Source organism: Fusarium verticillioides, chromosome 9 (genome assembly GCF_000149555.1).
Source record: "Fusarium verticillioides 7600 chromosome 9, whole genome shotgun sequence".
NCBI lineage: Eukaryota > Fungi > Ascomycota > Sordariomycetes > Hypocreales > Nectriaceae > Fusarium > Fusarium verticillioides.
The window spans coordinates 1,788,723-1,807,851 of NC_031683.1; the positions used below are offsets into that span (position 1 = coordinate 1,788,723).

The 19,129-nt window shown below is 49.0% G+C and overlaps 6 protein-coding genes across 8 annotated transcripts; 3 read left to right on the forward strand and 3 right to left on the reverse strand.

Moving 5' to 3' along the window:
* Positions 1 to 44: 44 nt before the first annotated feature.
* Positions 45 to 5,294, reverse strand: FVEG_10313 (hypothetical protein). 2 transcript variants are annotated; one of them, XM_018899416.1, is made up of 4 exons: positions 4,417 to 5,294; positions 3,761 to 4,361; positions 2,217 to 3,714; positions 45 to 2,158 (listed from the first exon to the last, which is right to left on the reverse strand). In XM_018899416.1, exons 2-4 carry the CDS (start codon positions 4,342 to 4,344, stop codon positions 434 to 436), a joined length of 3,807 nt encoding a protein of 1,268 aa, XP_018757476.1. In that variant the 5' UTR covers positions 4,345 to 4,361; positions 4,417 to 5,294; the 3' UTR covers positions 45 to 433. The 2 variants fall into 2 exon arrangements, with proteins under 2 accessions (XP_018757476.1, XP_018757475.1); XM_018899415.1 differs by having other exon boundaries at positions 3,761 to 5,294.
* Positions 5,295 to 6,111: 817 nt separating this feature from the next.
* Positions 6,112 to 7,702, forward strand: FVEG_10312 (uricase). The gene is made up of 2 exons (XM_018899414.1): positions 6,112 to 7,364; positions 7,419 to 7,702. Exons 1-2 carry the CDS (start codon positions 6,581 to 6,583, stop codon positions 7,541 to 7,543), a joined length of 909 nt encoding a protein of 302 aa, XP_018757474.1. The 5' UTR covers positions 6,112 to 6,580; the 3' UTR covers positions 7,544 to 7,702.
* On the reverse strand, positions 7,626 to 8,790 carry FVEG_10311 (50S ribosomal protein L13). The gene is made up of 2 exons (XM_018899413.1): positions 8,597 to 8,790; positions 7,626 to 8,541 (listed from the first exon to the last, which is right to left on the reverse strand). Exons 1-2 carry the CDS (start codon positions 8,615 to 8,617, stop codon positions 8,023 to 8,025), a joined length of 540 nt encoding a protein of 179 aa, XP_018757473.1. The 5' UTR covers positions 8,618 to 8,790; the 3' UTR covers positions 7,626 to 8,022.
* An 88-nt stretch (positions 8,791 to 8,878) lies between these two features.
* On the forward strand, positions 8,879 to 11,150 carry FVEG_10310 (hypothetical protein). Its single transcript, XM_018899412.1, has 5 exons — positions 8,879 to 9,103; positions 9,168 to 9,202; positions 9,311 to 9,440; positions 9,496 to 9,573; positions 9,695 to 11,150. Exons 1-5 carry the CDS (start codon positions 8,983 to 8,985, stop codon positions 10,207 to 10,209), a joined length of 879 nt encoding a protein of 292 aa, XP_018757472.1. The 5' UTR covers positions 8,879 to 8,982; the 3' UTR covers positions 10,210 to 11,150.
* A 3,043-nt stretch (positions 11,151 to 14,193) lies between these two features.
* On the forward strand, positions 14,194 to 16,688 carry FVEG_10309 (oxidoreductase). 2 transcript variants are annotated; one of them, XM_018899410.1, is made up of 6 exons: positions 14,194 to 14,507; positions 14,571 to 14,720; positions 14,774 to 15,109; positions 15,159 to 15,320; positions 15,377 to 16,231; positions 16,287 to 16,688. In XM_018899410.1, the coding sequence occupies exons 1-6, from the start codon at positions 14,493 to 14,495 to the stop codon at positions 16,305 to 16,307; spliced, it is 1,539 nt and encodes a 512-aa protein (XP_018757470.1). In that variant the 5' UTR covers positions 14,194 to 14,492; the 3' UTR covers positions 16,308 to 16,688. The 2 variants fall into 2 exon arrangements, with proteins under 2 accessions (XP_018757470.1, XP_018757471.1); XM_018899411.1 differs by lacking the exons at positions 14,194 to 14,507; positions 14,571 to 14,720 and having other exon boundaries at positions 14,741 to 15,109.
* On the reverse strand, positions 16,501 to 19,051 carry FVEG_10308 (glutamyl-tRNA synthetase). Its single transcript, XM_018899409.1, has 5 exons — positions 18,557 to 19,051; positions 18,390 to 18,500; positions 17,948 to 18,337; positions 17,638 to 17,895; positions 16,501 to 17,570 (listed from the first exon to the last, which is right to left on the reverse strand). Exons 1-5 carry the CDS (start codon positions 19,022 to 19,024, stop codon positions 16,857 to 16,859), a joined length of 1,941 nt encoding a protein of 646 aa, XP_018757469.1. The 5' UTR covers positions 19,025 to 19,051; the 3' UTR covers positions 16,501 to 16,856.
* Positions 19,052 to 19,129: the final 78 nt, after the last annotated feature.

The window sequence follows — 19,129 nt, forward strand, 5'->3', positions numbered from 1 at the left end:
CGACATATTCACTTAATACCTGATTCCTCAATATCATGAATCCTTGGCGTAGAATAATTTGTAGTTTGGGTATACGATGAGATGTTACTATCTGTCGAATCAAGCGAGCAATGCTTTGATATCTTACTATGTACAATACCCTCAACCTCACTTGATCTCGTTCCAAGAAGCCCTCTCGGATAAAACCAGAAGCATCCCTTCTTCAATGTTTTGCCCATAACACCATGATCCAAAACCCAGTCCAGACCAGACACCAATGCCCCTTACAACAGCTGCTCGTCACAAGGATATATACAGCTCAAAACCTGCCTGCTACCCCTTAACGTGCCATCATGATTCTTGTCATTGGTATCGTGTAGTTGAAACTTTCCAACGTCATGTTGCTTTTGGCTATGTAGTCATCTTATATCTTCAAAATATCATTGCCCATATCTCACCTCCTCAACCTGAGAGGAGCTGGTGTAAGATCTGGTGGCGGTGCCGGCGGCTCGCTGATGCTCCGTTGCCTCTCTGTCCTGTCATCCCCGGAGCTGTTTTCGCCCTCACCGCTTTCTTCTTCACTTTCCTCTTGGCTGTTATCATCGCTACTGTCGTCATCTTCGTCATCCTCCTCCTCATCGAACACTATTTGCCGCATCACGTTCTTGTCAAACAAATCTATAACCATCCTTCTGACCCCTAACCGGTAGTGGTTCCATTCCATTGCACTCATCACTTCCTTGAAGAACTGCGTACTTTTGAAGGCGCTTGGTCTGTGTACACGAAGCTTCTGGAGGTCAGTTAGCGCCTTCTTGTAAAGTACCATATTTCCTAGGTCCACGATGAGTTCCAGGACTCTTCTGTTAACTTCTGCCTCGCTCAACATAGCAGGTATTTCCGCTGGCTCAAGAGGTGGTCGAGCGGGGCGAGGTGGTGGTGCCTCCTGGGCTGTCCGTTGACTTGACGGCAGGGTGATCAATGTTACCGTCTTTTGTTTCCACGGTGTCAGTGATAATAACTTTGATAGGTCATTTGGAATGCAGAATCCCAGCGAGGTACCCATCGGGGTTGTATTGGCATCCCATCCATGCTCAGATAGAATCTCCAGACCATGCGTAGAGCGAGAAATCAGACCGAGAACGAAGAATGCAGTGCCCCTTAGACTCATTACTTCATGGGTCTCGGCAATTCGAATGATATGCTCTACCACGTCGTTAGATTCCAAGAATGGTGCTCCGAGTTCCATGGATCCAACGTTGCCAACAGCCCAGAGGCAGCCCTTGACCTTCGTAAGCATTTCCGCATCTCCCTTATCCATGCCATGCTCACGAATCGTAGCTGCAAAATCCTCAAAGTGGCCTTTATCACTTAGCAGCCTACATCCCTCCTGGGTACGGGTCAACTCTCGATAAAAGTGCGGTGGTACATGGTTGTCGTGGTAGTCCCCATCCATCTCACTCTCGTCAAATAAACTCATGCGAGGATTGTGCTCGTCGGGATCAATGAGGAACGCTCTGGCCAAGCTCGCCTCTATGACCCTGACATATGTATCGTTCCGTCCTAAGAACCAGTCATCCATTTCGTTACTGATGTAATCCAGTCCATCCAGGTAATGGTATCCGATGGATGTTGACAAGAACCGTAAGAGCAGCGGTGCTCCAATTTCTCCCAGATGATCAAGAGCTGGCCGGCACTCAACAATGTACTCCAGGTAGGTCTTGCGATTACAGGCTTTCTCCAAGATCTTCACAGCTGTAGCACAAACCTCAATTTCGGGATCGTAAAGCTGTGTTACCAGAAGCTGAATAGCCCATTTCGAGTCACTAACGCCACCCTGTCCGTTGGCAGATGGTACCGGCCGAATGGCGTACTTGCGCAGGGCATTTGTTGCATGAATTCGAATTTCCTTCGTACCGGCGGTTAAGGCTTTGGACAACAAAACTCGAGGATGGCCCTGGACGCTATAATCGAAGCTTGACAGAAGTAACTTGATGAGGTCGGGTCTCTGCTTCAAGTCCACGATGTGATACATCATATTGAACATCCTCCAACGCTCGAGTAGTTGAAGACCTTTAGGATCACCACTTAAAACACCTAGCATTGAGAAATAGCCCGCGCAAAGTGTGTCAGTAACTCGATCTCTTGAGAACATTGGATACTGAGCTGTAAGGCCGCTAGTCTGGAGCAAGTGGTGTTAGTGATCAAGCTGAGGAGACCATAAGAGCATCAAGCCTTACCGGATCGCATTGTGCTAGACACTCAGCTATCTGTCTGAGCAACTTGCTGTCTGCCAAGAATTTGATTCCCTCAGGAGACTGAAGTAGAGAGTGCATCAGGGCACAACCAGCTCGGACATACTTCTGTGTGCCACGAGTGTTTTTGACATTAGCAAACCTGTATTTGAAAGGTCGATAGAAGCTGATGATTCTCTTCATGAACTTGGATGCTTTGATGGCCTCTTCAAGTCTCTTGCCGCTTTGCAGAGGGCCGTCAATGATCTTGAGAATAGTCTCCCAGTTCCACTTAGCATAGTTCGAGCTGTTGAGGACATTACTGTCAATCAACAGTTGCCGGAAAGTAGCATCATCAAAAACCAAAGATTGGTGAGATTTGGGGGCCTCATCGATCGCGGATATGTCATTCGAGTTGTGACCTGACGATAACGCCCCGGACAAGGCACCCGTAGGCGCACTTCTGTATAAAGTACGACTAACACTGCTGATCTGGTAAACGATCCCCGATGCGACCCAATGATCATTGTTGCCAATGTTGGCAGCCGATGAGAAGAGTTCCGGCAGGAGGTGAAGCTCGGCGCTCCAGGATGGAGGTAGAAGGCGACTAGCGAGTTTCAGCACTTCGCTAATCAGAAGGGTCGTCTTGCGTTGGAGAGTTGGATTCTCGTCCCCTTGAGCAATCTTCAGGAGCACTGGCAAGAGGCCTGCTCGAATGAGCACTGCCAGCAACAGAGCTGTGTAGTGCTCTATGAAATTTTGTTCACCGCTGTCTTCTTCTGTGAACTGTAAGTGGCTCTTGTCCTTTTGGTTTGACTTCAGGTTCGCAACTCGACCGTACGTCGTCAATCTCCTTCCAGCAAGAAAAGAGGTTGCCCACGCTGGTGGCTTGATCCGTAGGAGTGAGAATATAAGATCAAGAATAGTCTCCCGAACCACATCGCTCGGCAATAGCATGCTCGTGATCAAGGATCGAATTGTTCGGAGATCATACATGCAGAGAGTCATGAGCCCTGGCCATGATTTCAAAGCTGTTGCAATGGCTTTGGAGTTCTGTTTCATGATACTTTCGTTGGTCAGGAGGTGGTCGGTAAAGACAGTAAATAGCACTTCCAGGCCATATCCTGGCTGTATGTATTTCCGCTTTCGAGGCGAGTCAAGCAGGTATAAAAACGCAGAGGCCAAACTCTCGGGAGATTTGTAGACGCCTTCTGAAAGGGCCTCAGTCAATGGTCCCAAGCCACCAGAGGCCACCAAAAGTGCTGGATCTTGCATTATGATTTCTGCTAAAGTTTCGATGCAGATAGGCCTTAAACGGTCCAAGTCCCCCTCGGCCGGTTGCGCATTTGCTCTTCGGTCTTCTCCATGCTCTGCAACTGCAACTATCGTGCGCACCACTGCTCGAGAAATCTCTTTCACTCCGCCTTTGACATCAAGAAATGCACGGACGAACTTGAGGGCCTGCTCGCGTTCAACATCCGCTTTGCGGTAGTTGTTAAGTGATCTGATTATGTCAGTAAAAAGGGCGCGGCCAAAGTCGAAGGACATACCGTATCACCAGATAATCCGTGTTCAAACTTCGGATCTTCTTAAGCGATGCCACATCTGAAATGGCATATCTGGTCATTCGATAGCCAGCAGCCACGACTTCGCGACTCTCGCTTAGGAGCATTACCTGCATGCGGAGCCCAAAGATTGACCAAACCAAGTCGTACTTAAGGGTTGGGTAACGCTTGAAGAGATCGACGAGCTGGTTTCCCCGTGAGACGTAGTACTCCGGCATCATGCCCTCAACCTCTAAGGCCTGGAGCAGTTCCGCAAGCGCAAATGTTGGGCTCTCTGTTGGTTCCTCATTGTCAGATTCTACGACAGATCGTGACACGCTCTGTGGCGAACGCAGTCCAATTGGTCTCCCGGTTTCGATAACGTTGCTCTGGGTACGGTTTCGTTTTGGCGTCGCAGGTGGAATCTGCCGTGTATGCTGAGCATCTGAAATCTTTTGGCGCAAGTCCTTGATACGCGAATTGCTGGCGTTAAGCTCCGCCTCAACCTTTTGTCGTTGCTCTTTGGTCTGCTTCGCTTTCTTAGAGTTCAGCGCCTCGAGCATGTTCTCACTCCCCTCCTTAATCTTCATCTCACGGTTGAGTCTTTCTTTCAGATGTGTCAGAGCTTGCTCAGCTAGCGTGTCTGCGTCATCCTCTTCCACCTTGTCCATGAAGCTGCTTGGGTATATTGACCCCGCTTCAGTCTTACTTCCAGCCCGACTACGCAACTCTGAACTGAAGCTGCCGGGAGCAACATTGAGACTGCTTCCCCTTGGCGCAAAAGATACGGCCGAAGCCGAGAGGTTTCGGGCGTTGGCGCCATTGGGAGGATGTAGACCCGAATCGCCTCGGTCGAAGCTCGTGCGACCGGATAACTGCTGAGGCAGGTTGTGTTGTGAAGGTTGGCTCGGAGGAGTCATGCCCTTCTGAGCTGCTGCAGAAGAGCTCAGCATATCAGCGGCAAACAGCCCACCGATTGGGACTGGGCCCAAAGGTGGTGGAAGAGCATTCGTTGATCAACGGGCGACTGAGGTAACGAGTACGGAGGATGCGATCGCGGTCAAGGTTCATATGCGTTACAGTGACTTCGATTGATAGGCGTATATTCGTTCGCAAAATGGCAGTATAAAGTGATTGTCTAGATCTAATACTTGGAGCGATCGTGATGGTATGTCGTATGTATAACTCGAACCGCGTTTTCGGCGATCGCGCTGTCAGTGAAGCCGTAGTCTATCTGGACAGCGAAACTGAGTCGAGCTGGAGTTTCAAGAGAGCGGAGTTGTCGCCGAAGATGCTGAAGGCAGCTTGCGTGGATTTCAAGGCAAATGTGGGTGCGAAAGCAAGCAAATGATGTAGCCACGATACGGGGTTGAAGGTCCAGTTTACCAACAGAAGCAATAACCAGATTGATGCCGTACAGAACCTGACCTTACGTAGTAGATCTAGGCCAATGTCAGAGCAAAACGAGCGAGGTTCAAGGACCAGTTCGGCAGGGTTTCGAGAGACGAGAGGGCAGGTGATTGGAGGATCGAGAACAGAGGTTGTTGGTTTGCGGGCAACCAGGGCCTAAAGTGGAGGCAGACAAGACCTAGCCAGATGGTGATGCATTCCATTTACAGACCTGCCCGGGCACTAAAGTCAACCTTGTGCTCTGTAAATTGTGCTGCAGCCTACAGTTTGCGGGCGGCTTCACTAGAGTTAGGTTAGGCTGGAAAAGCTCCGTCTGGCACAGTAGCTTGCTGTAGGTTAGATGCACTGAAGCTTAAAGTGTTTAATTCCGGGGTTACGATGGAGTTACGAGAGCATCCATGAAGCTGAGGAGCTGAACTGCTAAGGAGCCGAGTAACCGAGTTTGAGAGTCAGTGTTAATAGCAATCGAAGATATATTGCGATCAACCTGTTTGGCGCAAGGCAGCTGATTGCCGTTGTAACTATGCCTTCGCCCTCATAAACATAGAGCCTCCACCTCACCAGAGCATTTCAATATTGGGCAATGATGATTTCACCATCTGCATTCTTGGCCAGATTCACATGCTGGTACACACAAATTGAAAACCCACCGTCCCGAATATATTGGTGCTTCGTGAGGCTATCAACAAAAATGTGAAAGATACCCTACAGACTGCATGCCGGCGGCTTGTAATACTCCAAGCTCATCAGACCAGAGGGCATGAGGATTGCCTTGATCATAAACACCAGAACCTGGCTGGTACTTCTCCCGCATGATCTTGTACCTCATATTTTCTACAACCAGAACTCAAATTGTCTCCGTATCGCAGGAATCATGCGATGTTGAGTCGCATTATAAGATAAGATAGACAAGTCGAGATAAGAGCTCCGATGGCTCCAGGCGGGCCCCGATATACGGGATCGAGGGCATCGGCGTCCTCCGGGGCCCGGCACCGACCCCCATCGCCCCATGGAAAAGCTTCATTTCACCAGGAATTGCAATATCGGACATTGAATTGTTCGGCCATAGGCGCTTGTTTTCTGATCGCCAACGTCCGTCTCCGTCCGTTGAGCCGCTTGGAGTAGCGTTGTTTAGTTGCTTCGTCTCTAATCACCTTAGCCGGAGCCATCATTATCGCTGGGAAGGGGGGCTGACTTCCCAACCGTTCTGCATACTTGCTAATCTAAGGTATATTTAAAAGCGTATCCCTCCCCTCTCCTCTTTTCCAAATCATACCGTGCTTAATCTTGACTCTTGGAAACATTGTCATCGCTCATCTCTTGTCGCAATACACTGAACCTGAAACCTTATCTGGCCTTATCCGGTATCAATATCAATACACGTCTTCAGACTTATCACACAACAAGCACCTCACAATGCCTTACGTATCTGCTGCTCGCTATGGCAAGGACAATGTCCGCGTCTGCAAGGTTGATCGCGATGCCTCTACTGGCATCCAGACCGTCACTGAGATGACCGTCTGCTGTCTTCTTGAGGGAGAGATTGAGACCTCCTACACCAAGGCTGATAACAGTGTTGTCGTTGCCACCGACTCTATCAAGAACACTATCTACATCACTGCCAAGCAGAATCCTGTCAACCCTCCTGAATTGTACGCCTCTATCCTCGGCAGCCACTTCATCGAGAAGTACAGCCACATTCATGTTGCCAACATCAACGTCAAGACTGTTCGCTGGCAGCGCCTGGAGGTTGACGGCAAGCCTCACCCTCACAGCTTTTTCAAAGATGGTGAGGAGACCCGAAATGTGGAGGTTCGCGTGAGCCGACAGGAGGGCATTCAGATCAAGAGCTCTCTTGTTGGCTTGACTGTGCTCAAGAGCACCGGTTCTGCTTTCCACGGCTTTGTTCGCGATGAGTACACAACTCTTCCTGAGACTTGGGACCGCATCTTCTCAACCGATGTTGATGCTACATGGAAGTGGAAGAAGTTCGACTCACTGAAAGCTGTCAAGGCCTTTGCTCCCAAATTCGACAGTGCTCGAGAGGCAGCACGCAACGTCACCCTCAAGGTCTTCGCTGAGGACGACAGTGCTAGCGTGCAAGCCACCATGTACAAGATGTCCACCCAGATCCTTGGGCTTGTGCCCGAGATTGCGACAGTCACTTATGCACTGCCCAACAAGCATTACTTCGAGATTGGTAAGTCTGGACACGCTTCCCCGAGTCCACTCCTGATACTAACTTCTTATCTAGACCTGAGCTGGCACAAGGGACTCAAGAACACAGGCAAGGATGCTGAGGTTTACGCGCCCCAGTCTGGCCCCAATGGCCTTATCAAGTGCGAGGTGTCTCGCGACAACTTGCAATCAAAGCTATAAGGGGCGTTGAGAATGGTTGTATTCTGCGGCGATAGATGTCAAGATGGAACGTTATAATGAACCCAGGATAAAGATTGATACCAAGCGATGAACTTAGATTCTAGCACTAGATATGCTTTGAGTAATTACGTTAATTTTGCTATCTTTTTGCCTGTTCTGATTGTAATGTGTTGAGACCTCTACTGTTGTACTGCCTTACTCATGCCTTCTTAGGGATTGGCGACAATATGTGAGCTGTAGGGGCACAATCAAGGTAAATATCACCGGGAGAACGTATACCAGGCCCAGTGTCTTTGCACAACAGATGAAATGCACACCGGACATATCATATCATGAAAAACGTTGATAATTGCTTGGTGCTAGGTCATAACATGCCCAAGATATTGGTACAAATAGTACAAGGACTCTCATAGCCCATCCGCATACTCCGTAGATTCTACTGCACAGCTCCCTCGTCCCATGGTAACTCGCGTAATTTCTTATAATCGCTTCTTATCGCCATTTCGGACCCTTTCGGTGGCCTTCTCCCAACCCTCAGCTCCCACCGGTACACCAGCAAACCGTATCAAGTTATCCTTGTACGGGTGAGCGTCGCCCTCAAACGCCTTGAGCCTTGCCAATCGCTTGTCTCGTAGTCGGTTCTTGGGCAACATGCCACGCACAGCCTTGCGCAGGACCTCACTGCCTCCGTGGGCCTCCATAAGTGCGTCCATTGTTACGGTCTTGAGGCTACCAGGTCGTGTCGTATGTCGGTAGTAAGGCTTTTGCCACTTCTTGCGGCCGGTTGTGTGAAGAGCGGCGCAGTTGGTCACGACAACGTAGTCACCGCAGTCGGTTGAGGGGTCGAAAATCGGCTTGTGCTTGCCCATGAGAAGAACGGCGATGCGAGATGCGAGACGGCCGAGTGAAGGTGGTGTAACGCCGGGCTGAGTAGAGAGTGTGGCATGAGGGGCGGAGGCGGAAACACCATGCCATACTCGAGAGTATGCCAGTTTTGTCTTGAGATTGGTTAGACAAGAGAAAGATTTGAGGACGTTCATCTTATCAGCTCACCAGACCGAGGACTTGCGACATGTTGGAGGCTTTGAGAGACCAATCTCTCGCAATATACCGCCAATTGGTTTGATCAGCCGCAAAACTGGCGAAGGAGGGGTCAAATCGTCGTGTAGCCTCGTTTTACTGTATCGCGAGATCTGCCAACACCGAAACGCTCAACCAGAAAGTTTGGATCCAGATGCCAAGGAATAATTGCTGAGTCAGGATGATGAACAGTCACGTGCCGACAGCTTGAATCCCGAAGCCACTGGCTGACCCGCTTCCGGGGAGCGGAAGATGTGCGACAACGGCCGGACCCCGATGTTAGTTATCACTCGATTGTGGATTTCAAAGCAGCGAACAAAACCCGCCCACGTCGTGCTACAACCTTGTTTTCTAAGCAAATGACTCTCAAGTTTACACCTGTAAGAGTATTTACAACTGCTTCTCTCTTTACAATCGCTGGCTATTCAGCATATCAATATCGAATCTCACGTATCAGCTCTAACACCACACCCCCCACTTGTTAGTCTCCAACTTCTATGCGATTCTCTTACACTGCAAGTATGAAACTAACGGATCAACGCAGCATCTAACAAGATGACGGCCGATAACTCGTTTGAGGTGCGCACAAAATTCTGAGCTATGAGTCATGGCTGAGAAAAGGGGACGAGGAGAGTTGTTGAGATCTTTTCCCAGTATTCAGGAACTAATGAAACGTCTTGAAAACAGACCCTCTTTGCTGTTCCGCTGTCATGTGACGGTTGTGTCAAGGCGGTTTCAGACTCTCTGTACAAGCTCGGCGGTATCAGTAATGTGGAAGGCAACTTGAAGGACCAGTTGGTTTCTGTCAAGGGCACCGGTAGGGCGAGCTAAGTCACCGAGCCGCGTACAAGCTAACGGTGCCGAACTTCCAGCTCCTCCATCAGCTATCGTAGAAGCTATCCAAGCCACCGGAAGAGATGCCATCTTGCGTGGAACGGGGGCCTCAAACAGTATGTGCAGAACAGTTACGCACCCTCCTGTGATACAATCACACTGTCATCGGACTGCCGGCTCCTGAAAACTTGGCTCTACAACTTGGCACGACGGATCACTGACGTTGAAATCTGATAGGTGCCGCTGTGAGTATTCTCGAAACATTTGAAGATCCTGTGGATGGCTTCTACGAAGAGCCTAGCAGAGACGTAAGGGGGCTAGCAAGAATGGTTCAAGTTAGTTCAGGACGGACATTGGTTGACTTGACTATCCGCGGCGTTTCTCCCGGAACTTACAAGGCTTCAATTCGCGCATACGGCGACTTGAAGAACGGTGCGACGTCAACTGGTCCTGTCTGGACAGGAGAAGACAAGAAGCCTCGGGGTGACCTTGGTACTATTGAGGTCGGTGAAGATGGACGGGGCGCAGCCTTCATAGACCATGGTTTCCAAATCTGGGAGGTTATTGGACACGCCATGGTTCTAACAAGGCAGGAAGAGAAGGACGAACCACTGAAGAACGATAAGGACACTGTCGTCGGCATTATCGCACGAAGCGCTGGTATGTGGGATAACGATAAGACGGTGTGCTCATGCACAGGCAAGACGCTCTGGGAGGAACGAAAGGACGAGGTTCAGAAGGGAATGCTATGATAACGAAGCATTTACCAATCCAAGTCGGCAACCAAGCCTGAACATTAACGCTGGACAGTGCCAAGAAGAGTATTATTTCTGATTTATGGCATGATGCTCACCCTTTGTTGAAGGCTTGTCGTCTCTCCAACTGTTTCTCCGCAAACTTGAAACAGAGCCCTTGCAAACCGAGTTGGGTTGAAGAGTGACAAGAGGAAGATCTGTAACGCATCGACGGTGCTGCGGCGAGATGTGGTGCGATATCTGACCTGGGGACAAGGTCGAACATGAATCTTTTCCATGATCATGGTTCGATATCATTCCAAAGGGGCAATGTCCCTCGTATTTAGCTGCGCGTCACGGAAAAACTGATCCTCGTAGTCGTTCTCTTTGAAAGAATTCGGAACTATTTTCTACGGTTACACATCCTCGTGATAAAAGCTGGTAAACGGCTGATGGAAGTTTGAGACTAAGGCATAGACGGCAAGTAGAATCTGAGATCCAAGGTTTCAAAGCATTGGCAGCAAGACCTTGCTGGGATGAATATGAAACCCCGGAGATCAGCCACAGAATTATGCGAGACAATGGTGTAAGTGACAGCTGTAACATGTTCCACTGGCATCTTTACCTCGACGTCAATCGCGATAGGCTAGCGCTGCCAAGGTGAGCTTCGGAGTAGATCGACTGTTTCGATGCCTTTAAAGAGAAAAGAATATTCAGGTGAGTGAAGGATGAGACGGAGGAACAGGGACGATACCTGTTCGTGTGTATGAGAGAGACGGGAGGAAATACAAGGCTGAGGTTTAGCACAAACCTTCGCATCAGGATAGTAGATAAACTCAAGATCTGATGTACGATGAGAAACAGGGCGAGATGAAGGAACAAGAAACTGTTCAAAGTTGAATCTGGAACTTAAACACGATACTAACTAACCTTGATGGGTACATGATCGACTATTGCCGTTGAACTCGCCCGTACTGTGAGACAGACAGATAGACAGGCCAAGATATGATTATTGAACATGGACCATTTTCATGATAGCAATGTGTATCTGAAATTTCTGGACGAATGCTGGCTCTTTTATTCAGATTAACCAATGACTTTGACTCGCTTGTTAAGCGATGCCAACAGACATTAACTTTATTATGTTTTTTGGTATCAAGTAGATATCACAAAGACTGAATATGAGTGAATGTGCCTGAAGTATACTATCGATTTTAAGCTCATTAAATAGTTTCCGGTGTGAGATTGTCTCAGATATCTCGTGCCTGAACGTCATGATGTCTAGTAGAAACTTTCTGCTACGTCCCCGGGTCTCGGGCTGTAACCAACTGGCACCCCTGGCTTGGCTCCATGGGGCTCCGGATCACCATATGCCGAAAGGTTCAATGCAACATGCACTGCCGCAGTCGTCGTAAGGCCTCCCGCAGAAAGGGAGTACATCTATATAGTTGTTGGCCCGGTAAGGAGGCCAGACGGGGTCAGAATGCCAGGAGGAAAACTCCCAACACAATCAGGCTTGAGAGACTGGATGAAGAGCCCGGACTGGTGGTACGCTATGGATACTCGGTACTATATCGCACTCATACAGCTAGATGCGTGTTGAGTGGGCGCATTAGCGTCGAGGCTGGCGGCAATGGAAGCAAGGGATAGGCTAGGAATTCTCCAAGATGAAGATGTTGTAAAAAAGTCAAGAGAGCAAACATCATCATCTGTCGTTTGGTTCAAGTCATGAAAGTTGTTCCTGTTGGTGCCGGTTTCTTCCTAAACTCCGTTTGCCAAGATCGCTTGAAAGTCTCTCCCTGGTGGCCGCCCGGGTTGGATCTCGGCTCTTTGCTAACCAGAGGACGTACAACGACTGTCGTTTTCACTCACCGTAGATCCACTGGTCCTCACATCTTGGCAGCTTGGACTGGGGGCAGGTTAGTACCACTTGTCAAGCTCATTTCGATCCCGTGCCTTCGGGACCGAAGCCTGAATAGAACAAAACGTCACGATCGAGTCTAGTAAGAGTAAGTTATGTTAGTCCGCTGTATGCATGTTCCATTCCTTTGGGCCTATGCTGCAGGGTCCATCACTGTAAACTGCCCACATCAGGGCGCTTAAACCCAGATTAGGATTGATCGAGAGGATGGAACGCACGTCATTCGACACCAGCAGCTTGGACGCATAAACCCATCCCATCCCATCAGCCACGGCGGTCGACCAGGGTATGACTTGTTGGCATTGCAAGGCAAGTTAGGTAGACTGAAGATTCCCATCGTGAAAGAGAGGGGAGAATTTGGAGTAGGCGCCGAGGGGTGGGCCATACAGGCAAGATCCTGGTGTAGTGGCCAATGAGAAGATGCGCCTGAGAGTGACCAGCACCTGTGACAGTCGCTGCAGCAGGTGCATAAAGTGACCCCGTTGTCTAAGCAAACCCTGGCAGAACCCCATATCTTTCATCACAGTTCGCATACAACCTTTCGATTACTTTGAGGCATCTGACGACGCTGCTGAATGCAGTGGTTCGATCTAACATGACAGCTAGTTTCATGAGGGTAGAATACACCAATTTAGCTCTCATCTATGTGAGGAAAGGAAAGACATCACATCTAACTAGTTCATCACATCACAGGTGATGGTTATGCATTCAGTTTCCTAGTCTACACCGTCAAACAGTCAACTTTTCTTTTTCAAGTGCCCCGATATGTATCCATTGGTTATGCCAGTGGAGAAAAGAAACAAGATGAGGATTTTATGTTCCCAGCTCAAACCCGGCCCGGTAAGAGTGTTGTCAAACCTCTTACATGTGGCTAGCGGTCGATCAGACGTTGCACATACACCGAGAGAAGTAATACATTTCAGATCTCAGATGTAGTTGGAAACATTGCTATAGCAGAGGCAAGAGGAAAAGAAAAAGAAAAACGTGCGAACCCTTGTTGCACATCCCCCTGGCCCGCCGCTGAGCAGTCCTCGGGGTGAAATAAAACTTGTCATGTTAAAACAGGGTGCTAGAATAAACTGGTCTAAAGCTCTACTAAAATATACCATAAACTTGCCCAAGTCTTTTTATCACTTATGATAAAGGTCCCGAGTTTTCTTACCTCCCCTTCCATCCATGACAGAGACTGCAGAGTGTGGTTGTAGAGAGTCAGGTCCCGCGTAGGCCGTGTGACAACCATCATCGAACCAATTCCCATCGTCTCTAGGCGCTGGGTCGAGTTGCACCAGCCACTCATCGGTTGTTGTGCCGTATGTCATCTCAAGCACTGCTGCAATCCATCACTTCCATCACCGCGCCATTGACTCTTGGCTAGCAATAATCTCTTGTTCAATCTAGAAATAGGCCATGAAATTGGCAGTTTTGTTCCTCGCAAAAGTTTTGATTCCATGCCGTGTGTTTGCATCCATTGCAGCTGAGCCGGAGGGAAACATTTCACTTACATGGACGATTTCTTGGCCTATTCTCTCAAGCTGGATATAATAATGACAACTCGGCCTCTCGATTTGTCGTTCGCCGATCAGTATCTCAATTGTCTTCTCTTTGTTGCATCGTGATAGCTGTTGCACACAATACCCCGTTCGTACAATAGGTAAGGTAGCTTGTTCTATACCTACGCGCTTAGGTCTCGAGTCGAGTCCAACACTCAACTCTGGGCCTTTCAACCACTTCTCAACCAACCTCAGCAACCAACAACGCTTGAAGCTATAAAAAGAACATTCCCAAGAGCAGACAGAATCCGACATACGATCCAACCTAATCTCCCATCGATTATCGACATCACAAAACAAACCAATCCCCTCATCGTCTAGTCTCCAAGCACATCTTGACTTTCCTCTTTCTCTCTCAAGCTAGCGCCACTGGCTCGGCCGCCAAGACATCGAGGCTTGCAGTGCGCCAATTGCTTGCTTCAGGCTCCCTTCGCACTCCAGCACCGGATTATCCCTGCTAATCCAACCCCCTGTCCCCTAGCTTCAGTGAGGTGTCCGCCAGGCCCGTACTTGGCATACCCCTGTACCCCCGTACCGTGCCTAGCGTACCTGCCCCCCCGCCGCCATTCGACCCGACCGCACCACGGGCACCTACCTTCCTTACCTCTGGTCACAGGTGCTGCCCGCCAAATAATAAGTTGGGACAGCCCTCATACATTAAGCGCCCATTCTGAGCCCCTCAACTCTCCCTTGACTCTCGAATTTCTGCTATTTACCAAGAATACCCCCCTATACTGTTTTCTATTCCCGATCATACCGTTCTTACATACATATCTACCTATCATTCCAAATTCGAATCTGCCGTGGTACTTTGCCCTGCAACGACAATCATGTCGTTGAAACAGGTACGCATACTCCTCTACTGTCATGTCTTCCGATCAGTCCATTAACTCAATTCCTCTCCACAGGAAATCGAGACCTGGGTGGCAGCCCTGGGCCGTTACGATAACAATGAATTCGAAGAGGCCCTCAACGAGTTTGGAAAGATTGGCGACACCAGCAAGATCCTCTTCAACATGGGCGTGATCCATGCCACACTCGGCGAGCATGAGAAAGCTGTATGCCAACCTTTACAGACTATACAATTTGACAATACTAATTCCTTGCCTAGGTTGAGAGCTACCAACGAGCCATTCGACTTGACCAATACCTCGCCGTTGCCTACTTCCAGCAAGGCGTCTCGAATTTCCTCCTCGGCGACTTTGAAGAAGCCCTCGCCAACTTCAACGACACACTCCTTTACCTCCGTGGCAATGCCATGATCGACTACGCTCAGCTCGGTCTTCTATTCAAACTCTACTCCTGCGAGGTGCTTTTCAACCGAGGTCTTTGCTACATCTACTTGCAGCAGATGGAGGCTGGTATGCAGGATTTCTCCTATGCTGTGAAGGAGAAGGTGGTGGAGGATCACAATGTTATTGATGATGCTATTAGAGAACAGGCCGAGGTTTGTGATTCCACAGCATTTATCCTGGCTGCTCATCTAACTTGATTAGGGTTATACTGTCTTCTCAATTCCTGTCGGAGTTGTCTACAGACCCAACGAAGCCAAAGTTCGAAACCTAAAGACAAAAGATTATCTTGGCAAAGCCAGACTTGTGGCAGCTTCAGACCGTGCCAATGCCTTCACTGGATTTGCAGGTTCTGAAATCAAGAACGTAAGTGGTTTCCTCAAAATTTCTATGCTGAAATTTCCTTGACTAACAGCATTTAGGCTGGTAAGCTAGAGGTCAAGGATGACCGGCCTGCCGACAACATTTCCTTTGCCGCTACAAATCTCGTCAAGCCTGGTCTTTCGTCTCGGAGACAACAATCAGAACCTCCGAACAACCGAAATGTATTTCCGCCAACACCCCCACCCGAGAACGAGCGCCCATCTCGTGCTGCTTCTGTTCGCGGTGGGAAGCCTCAGTTGGCTAAACTCAACATACAGCAGGCCGAGCCAAACCGCCGCTATGAGAAGGCAACTTCTCCACCAGATAGCCGTTCTCGGCCCATACCCGCAAGATCAGCGTCTGCTGCCAGTTCTAGAATGATGCAGAGGGAGCCTCAGCCTCTCCAGTTAAGACCCCGGCAGATCCCAGAGGAGACAGGGTCACCAGAGGATGTCTACGCCATGTACCAGGGAGGCGATCCTTACCGAAACTCAAGAGGGTCTACCGGCAGTCGACGCCAGAGACAACCACAGTATTCTGAAGAGGAAGACGGATCAGATTATGAGGGCACCATCAACGAGAACGACTTCGAGATGATCGGTCAACGCCGAGGTCCAGGCTCTGTTTCAGGTCAACGTGGTAGCCGACGACCAGAGATCACAAAGATCCGTGTCAAGGTCCACGCTGATGAAGTCAAACTCATCATGATCGCTCCTGATATCAAATACGAAACGCTAGCCGACAAGGTTCGCGATAAGTTTAATATTAGGCGACGATTTAAGATTAAGGTTAAGGACGAAGACATGCCCAATGGGGACATGATTACAGTTGGCGACCAGGATGACCTGGAGATGGTGATTGATAGTGTCAAGGAGGAAGCAAAGAAACAACGAGCAGAGACTGGCAAGATGGAGGTATGTAGATATTCCCTTTCTTATGGTTCTGAACCCGTCGCTAACATGATTGCAGATTTGGATCTATCAACTTTAGACATATACCCTGACAGCGCGCATTTGCATTTTGGATATTTACGAATTTCTATCTATCACGAAGCAGTGGCTCGTGAGTTGACCAAATCTCCAGAAAAGGCCCTTTTCTGTTCTTGGATTTTTTACCATTATCTTAATCTTGTACTTTTCAAAGCATGTCAAAATAGTCAACATATTAAGGGTTTTAAGTTAGATGGCAGGCAGGCAGCCGGAGTCCGGGGTATTTTATTTCTACCTATCTAATCACTCATACGGAGGGAATCAGAGAAAAGAACAGGGCGAGACCCAAGGGTTCGCGTTTAACCTCAATCATGACATTATGACAACAACACATTTGATAGTCCATCGTGAAGTGAAGCAAGTTAGTTGATCGTGAATAGGGGCTGGCAGTATTTACCCCAGCCATGCCTGTCCTTGAACTTGCGCATAATTTTACAGCTACTCATACAACACATCTCCAATTTTATCCAAAGCCCTGTCCTCAATGCTCAATACCGTGGACGACCAATAAACTGGGTGACTTTTCATATCTTTGCCGAATCTCTATTCTCTATACAGTCCTGACGGGGAGTTGTCCGCTAGATTCCAGTTCACCAAGCAACGAAGCCACGAGATTGGCACGGAATCGCCACTCATCTTGACCCAGCACATCAAACAGAATGCGGGACGACTTGCTCACGGCTTGTGAATCACCAATCGCAATTAGGCGAAGAGTAGCATGTAAGTCGGGAGCCTGGTCGGGAGGGATACTCTCAAATAAGCGGTCAACGGTCGTTTCCCAGTCATCGTTTCCTTGCACGGTCTTGTTGACCAATTCAACCAAGTCGAGACGCGGAGTCTCACTGACGAGGGCTGCTCGGTAAATATCAGGAGGAGGGCGCCAGAAGAAGTACGGTAGCAAACGGGCCAAGTTAGCCACAGAGGCATATCGCACAGTTTCTTGGAAGATGATCTTGGAAGTATATGACTGAGAAGATTCCGATGAAAGCATGGCTGGAACAGGAAATAAAGGGGTGGGCCAGTTGAGAGCCGTGCCTGTGGGTTGGATGGGCTTGTAGTCATCAGAAATGGACTGGGAGGAGGCGGTGATGGCATGAACTTCGTTGACGAGGGGAGTCACAAGGTAATCTCTTATGAGCTCCTGCTCGCGAGATGTGTGGTCGGCAGAAGGTGTTTTCGTAAGGAGATTGCGATACTCGTGCTGGAAGAAGTCGAGCTTAGTTGGATTGAGTTTGATACCACCTCGGGTGAACTTGTAAGTCAACTGATCGTAATTAGCACACTTGTAATGCAGTACTGGCAGCCTACAGCAGCTCTCAGAAACAACTTACATTCTCGGCGACATCACTGAGAGTTCTTGGTGTCTTCGCATCTCTCTTCGTGGACGCACCTAGGTTGGCAAGCCACGCCTGTAAAGCCATAGGAAAGACGTTCTGGTCCATGTACGTAGACAGGTCGACGCTGCTATCGCGCTTGCTAAGCTTGGATCCGTTGTTGCTGATGAGAAGGCCCAGGTGAGCAAAAGTCGGGGGCTCCCAGCCGAAAGCTTCGTAGAGCGCCAGGTGCTTGGGTGTTGAGATGAGCCATTCCTATGCAGATGTCAGTGAATATCGCAGAATTTCAATCCCTGAGAATACTTACTTCACCACGGATGACGTGTGTAATCTTCATCAAATGGTCATCAACTACATTGGCAAGATGGTACGTAGGATATCCATCCCTTTTCATGAGGACAAAGTCCTCCTCGGGCTCTTTCTTCTGGAAAGGCCCATAGATAGCATCCTTGAACTTTGGCGTGCCGAAACGAGTAGAGTCAAGCCGAACGATATGAGCTTCACCCTTGGCGGCTCGCTCATCAGACTCAGAGCGCGGCAGAGTACGACATGTGCCAGGGTAAGCCGTAGATTTGCCAGCTTCGTGAAGAGCTCGTTTCTGGGCTTCGAGGACTGTTTGATCACAGAAGCAACGATAGGCGGAGCCATTTTCGAGCAAGGTCCGCGTGTGTTCTTTATAGGTCTCCAGACGCTCCGACTACTTATTGGATCAGTACAAGGTGAGGGTGACAAAGTCAAGAGGAGCTTACTTGTCGATAGGGGCCATATGGACCTCCTTTGTCAGGACCTTCACTCCATTCAAGACCGGCCCATTCAAGATCTTTGAAGATTCTTTCTTCAGCATCAGGCACCAATCGATTCTTACATAATTAGCATGAGTGGCTACAAACCGAAGTCTTACACACCAAAGACTTACTTGATCAGTATCTTCAATTCTAATAATGAAATCACCGCCGTCTGTAGCCTTGGCCACCAAATTGTTGAACAACGCAGTTCTCAGAGAGCCGAGGTGTAGATATCCGGTAGGTGACGGCGCAAAACGTGTACGGATGGGCTTGTCGGCTGATTGCCCAAGGATATATCGCTGATTTGTTTCTTCCCCTTTGACCTTGGTATCCTTGTTTCCAACCTTCTGGTCACGCTTCTTTAAAGCCGCCAGTCTTGATGGCTTCTTAATGGATCGATCATGTTTCCCCCCTTGTTCATTGAGTTCCTTTGAAGGAATTTGAGAAGCCTTCTGCGCTATATCAGAATTTTGATCATGTTGACGAGCAACAGAGCTTGCGAAGTTGCGACGAGCAAGAAGAGGTATTGGATGATATAAAACAGGATATTGTATAAGATTTCTTGAAAGCCTCGACGGGTGGCTTAACAAGGGCCTCATATTGAAAATGTACCTCTCATGACAAGCTAATAAACGAGTGTGAGTGAGTAAACCAGTCTCATGAGATTGTGAAATTGTGGCGGTGCATGGCGAGTCAGTGCAGTG

What these genes read in the sequence shown, in the direction of transcription:
- FVEG_10313 (XM_018899415.1), bottom strand. Translation starts at nt 4,707, where the DNA reads ATGCTGAGCTCTTCTGCAGCAGCTCAGAAGGGCATGACTCCTCCGAGC. An exon ending in ACGGATTATCTGGTGATACG is followed by an intron (nt 3,715 to 3,760) that starts GTATGTCCTTCG and finishes TGACATAATCAG; the next exon opens with ATCACTTAACAACTACCGCA. An exon ending in GTCTAGCACAATGCGATCCG is followed by an intron (nt 2,159 to 2,216) that starts GTAAGGCTTGAT and finishes CACTTGCTCCAG; the next exon opens with ACTAGCGGCCTTACAGCTCA.
- FVEG_10312 (XM_018899414.1), top strand. Translation starts at nt 6,581, where the DNA reads ATGCCTTACGTATCTGCTGCTCGCTATGGCAAGGACAATGTCCGCGTC. An exon ending in CAAGCATTACTTCGAGATTG is followed by an intron (nt 7,365 to 7,418) that starts GTAAGTCTGGAC and finishes CTTCTTATCTAG; the next exon opens with ACCTGAGCTGGCACAAGGGA.
- FVEG_10311 (XM_018899413.1), bottom strand. Translation starts at nt 8,617, where the DNA reads ATGTCGCAAGTCCTCGGTCTG. An exon ending in TGTCGCAAGTCCTCGGTCTG is followed by an intron (nt 8,542 to 8,596) that starts GTGAGCTGATAA and finishes ACCAATCTCAAG; the next exon opens with ACAAAACTGGCATACTCTCG.
- FVEG_10310 (XM_018899412.1), top strand. Translation starts at nt 8,983, where the DNA reads ATGACTCTCAAGTTTACACCTGTAAGAGTATTTACAACTGCTTCTCTC. An exon ending in TAACACCACACCCCCCACTT is followed by an intron (nt 9,104 to 9,167) that starts GTTAGTCTCCAA and finishes GGATCAACGCAG; the next exon opens with CATCTAACAAGATGACGGCC. An exon ending in CGGCCGATAACTCGTTTGAG is followed by an intron (nt 9,203 to 9,310) that starts GTGCGCACAAAA and finishes TCTTGAAAACAG; the next exon opens with ACCCTCTTTGCTGTTCCGCT.
- FVEG_10309 (XM_018899410.1), top strand. An exon ending in CTATTAGAGAACAGGCCGAG is followed by an intron (nt 15,110 to 15,158) that starts GTTTGTGATTCC and finishes TAACTTGATTAG; the next exon opens with GGTTATACTGTCTTCTCAAT. An exon ending in CAGGTTCTGAAATCAAGAAC is followed by an intron (nt 15,321 to 15,376) that starts GTAAGTGGTTTC and finishes AACAGCATTTAG; the next exon opens with GCTGGTAAGCTAGAGGTCAA.
- FVEG_10308 (XM_018899409.1), bottom strand. Translation starts at nt 19,024, where the DNA reads ATGAGGCCCTTGTTAAGCCACCCGTCGAGGCTTTCAAGAAATCTTATA. An exon ending in GAATTGAAGATACTGATCAA is followed by an intron (nt 18,501 to 18,556) that starts GTAAGTCTTTGG and finishes TAATTATGTAAG; the next exon opens with AATCGATTGGTGCCTGATGC. An exon ending in CATATGGCCCCTATCGACAA is followed by an intron (nt 18,338 to 18,389) that starts GTAAGCTCCTCT and finishes TCCAATAAGTAG; the next exon opens with TCGGAGCGTCTGGAGACCTA.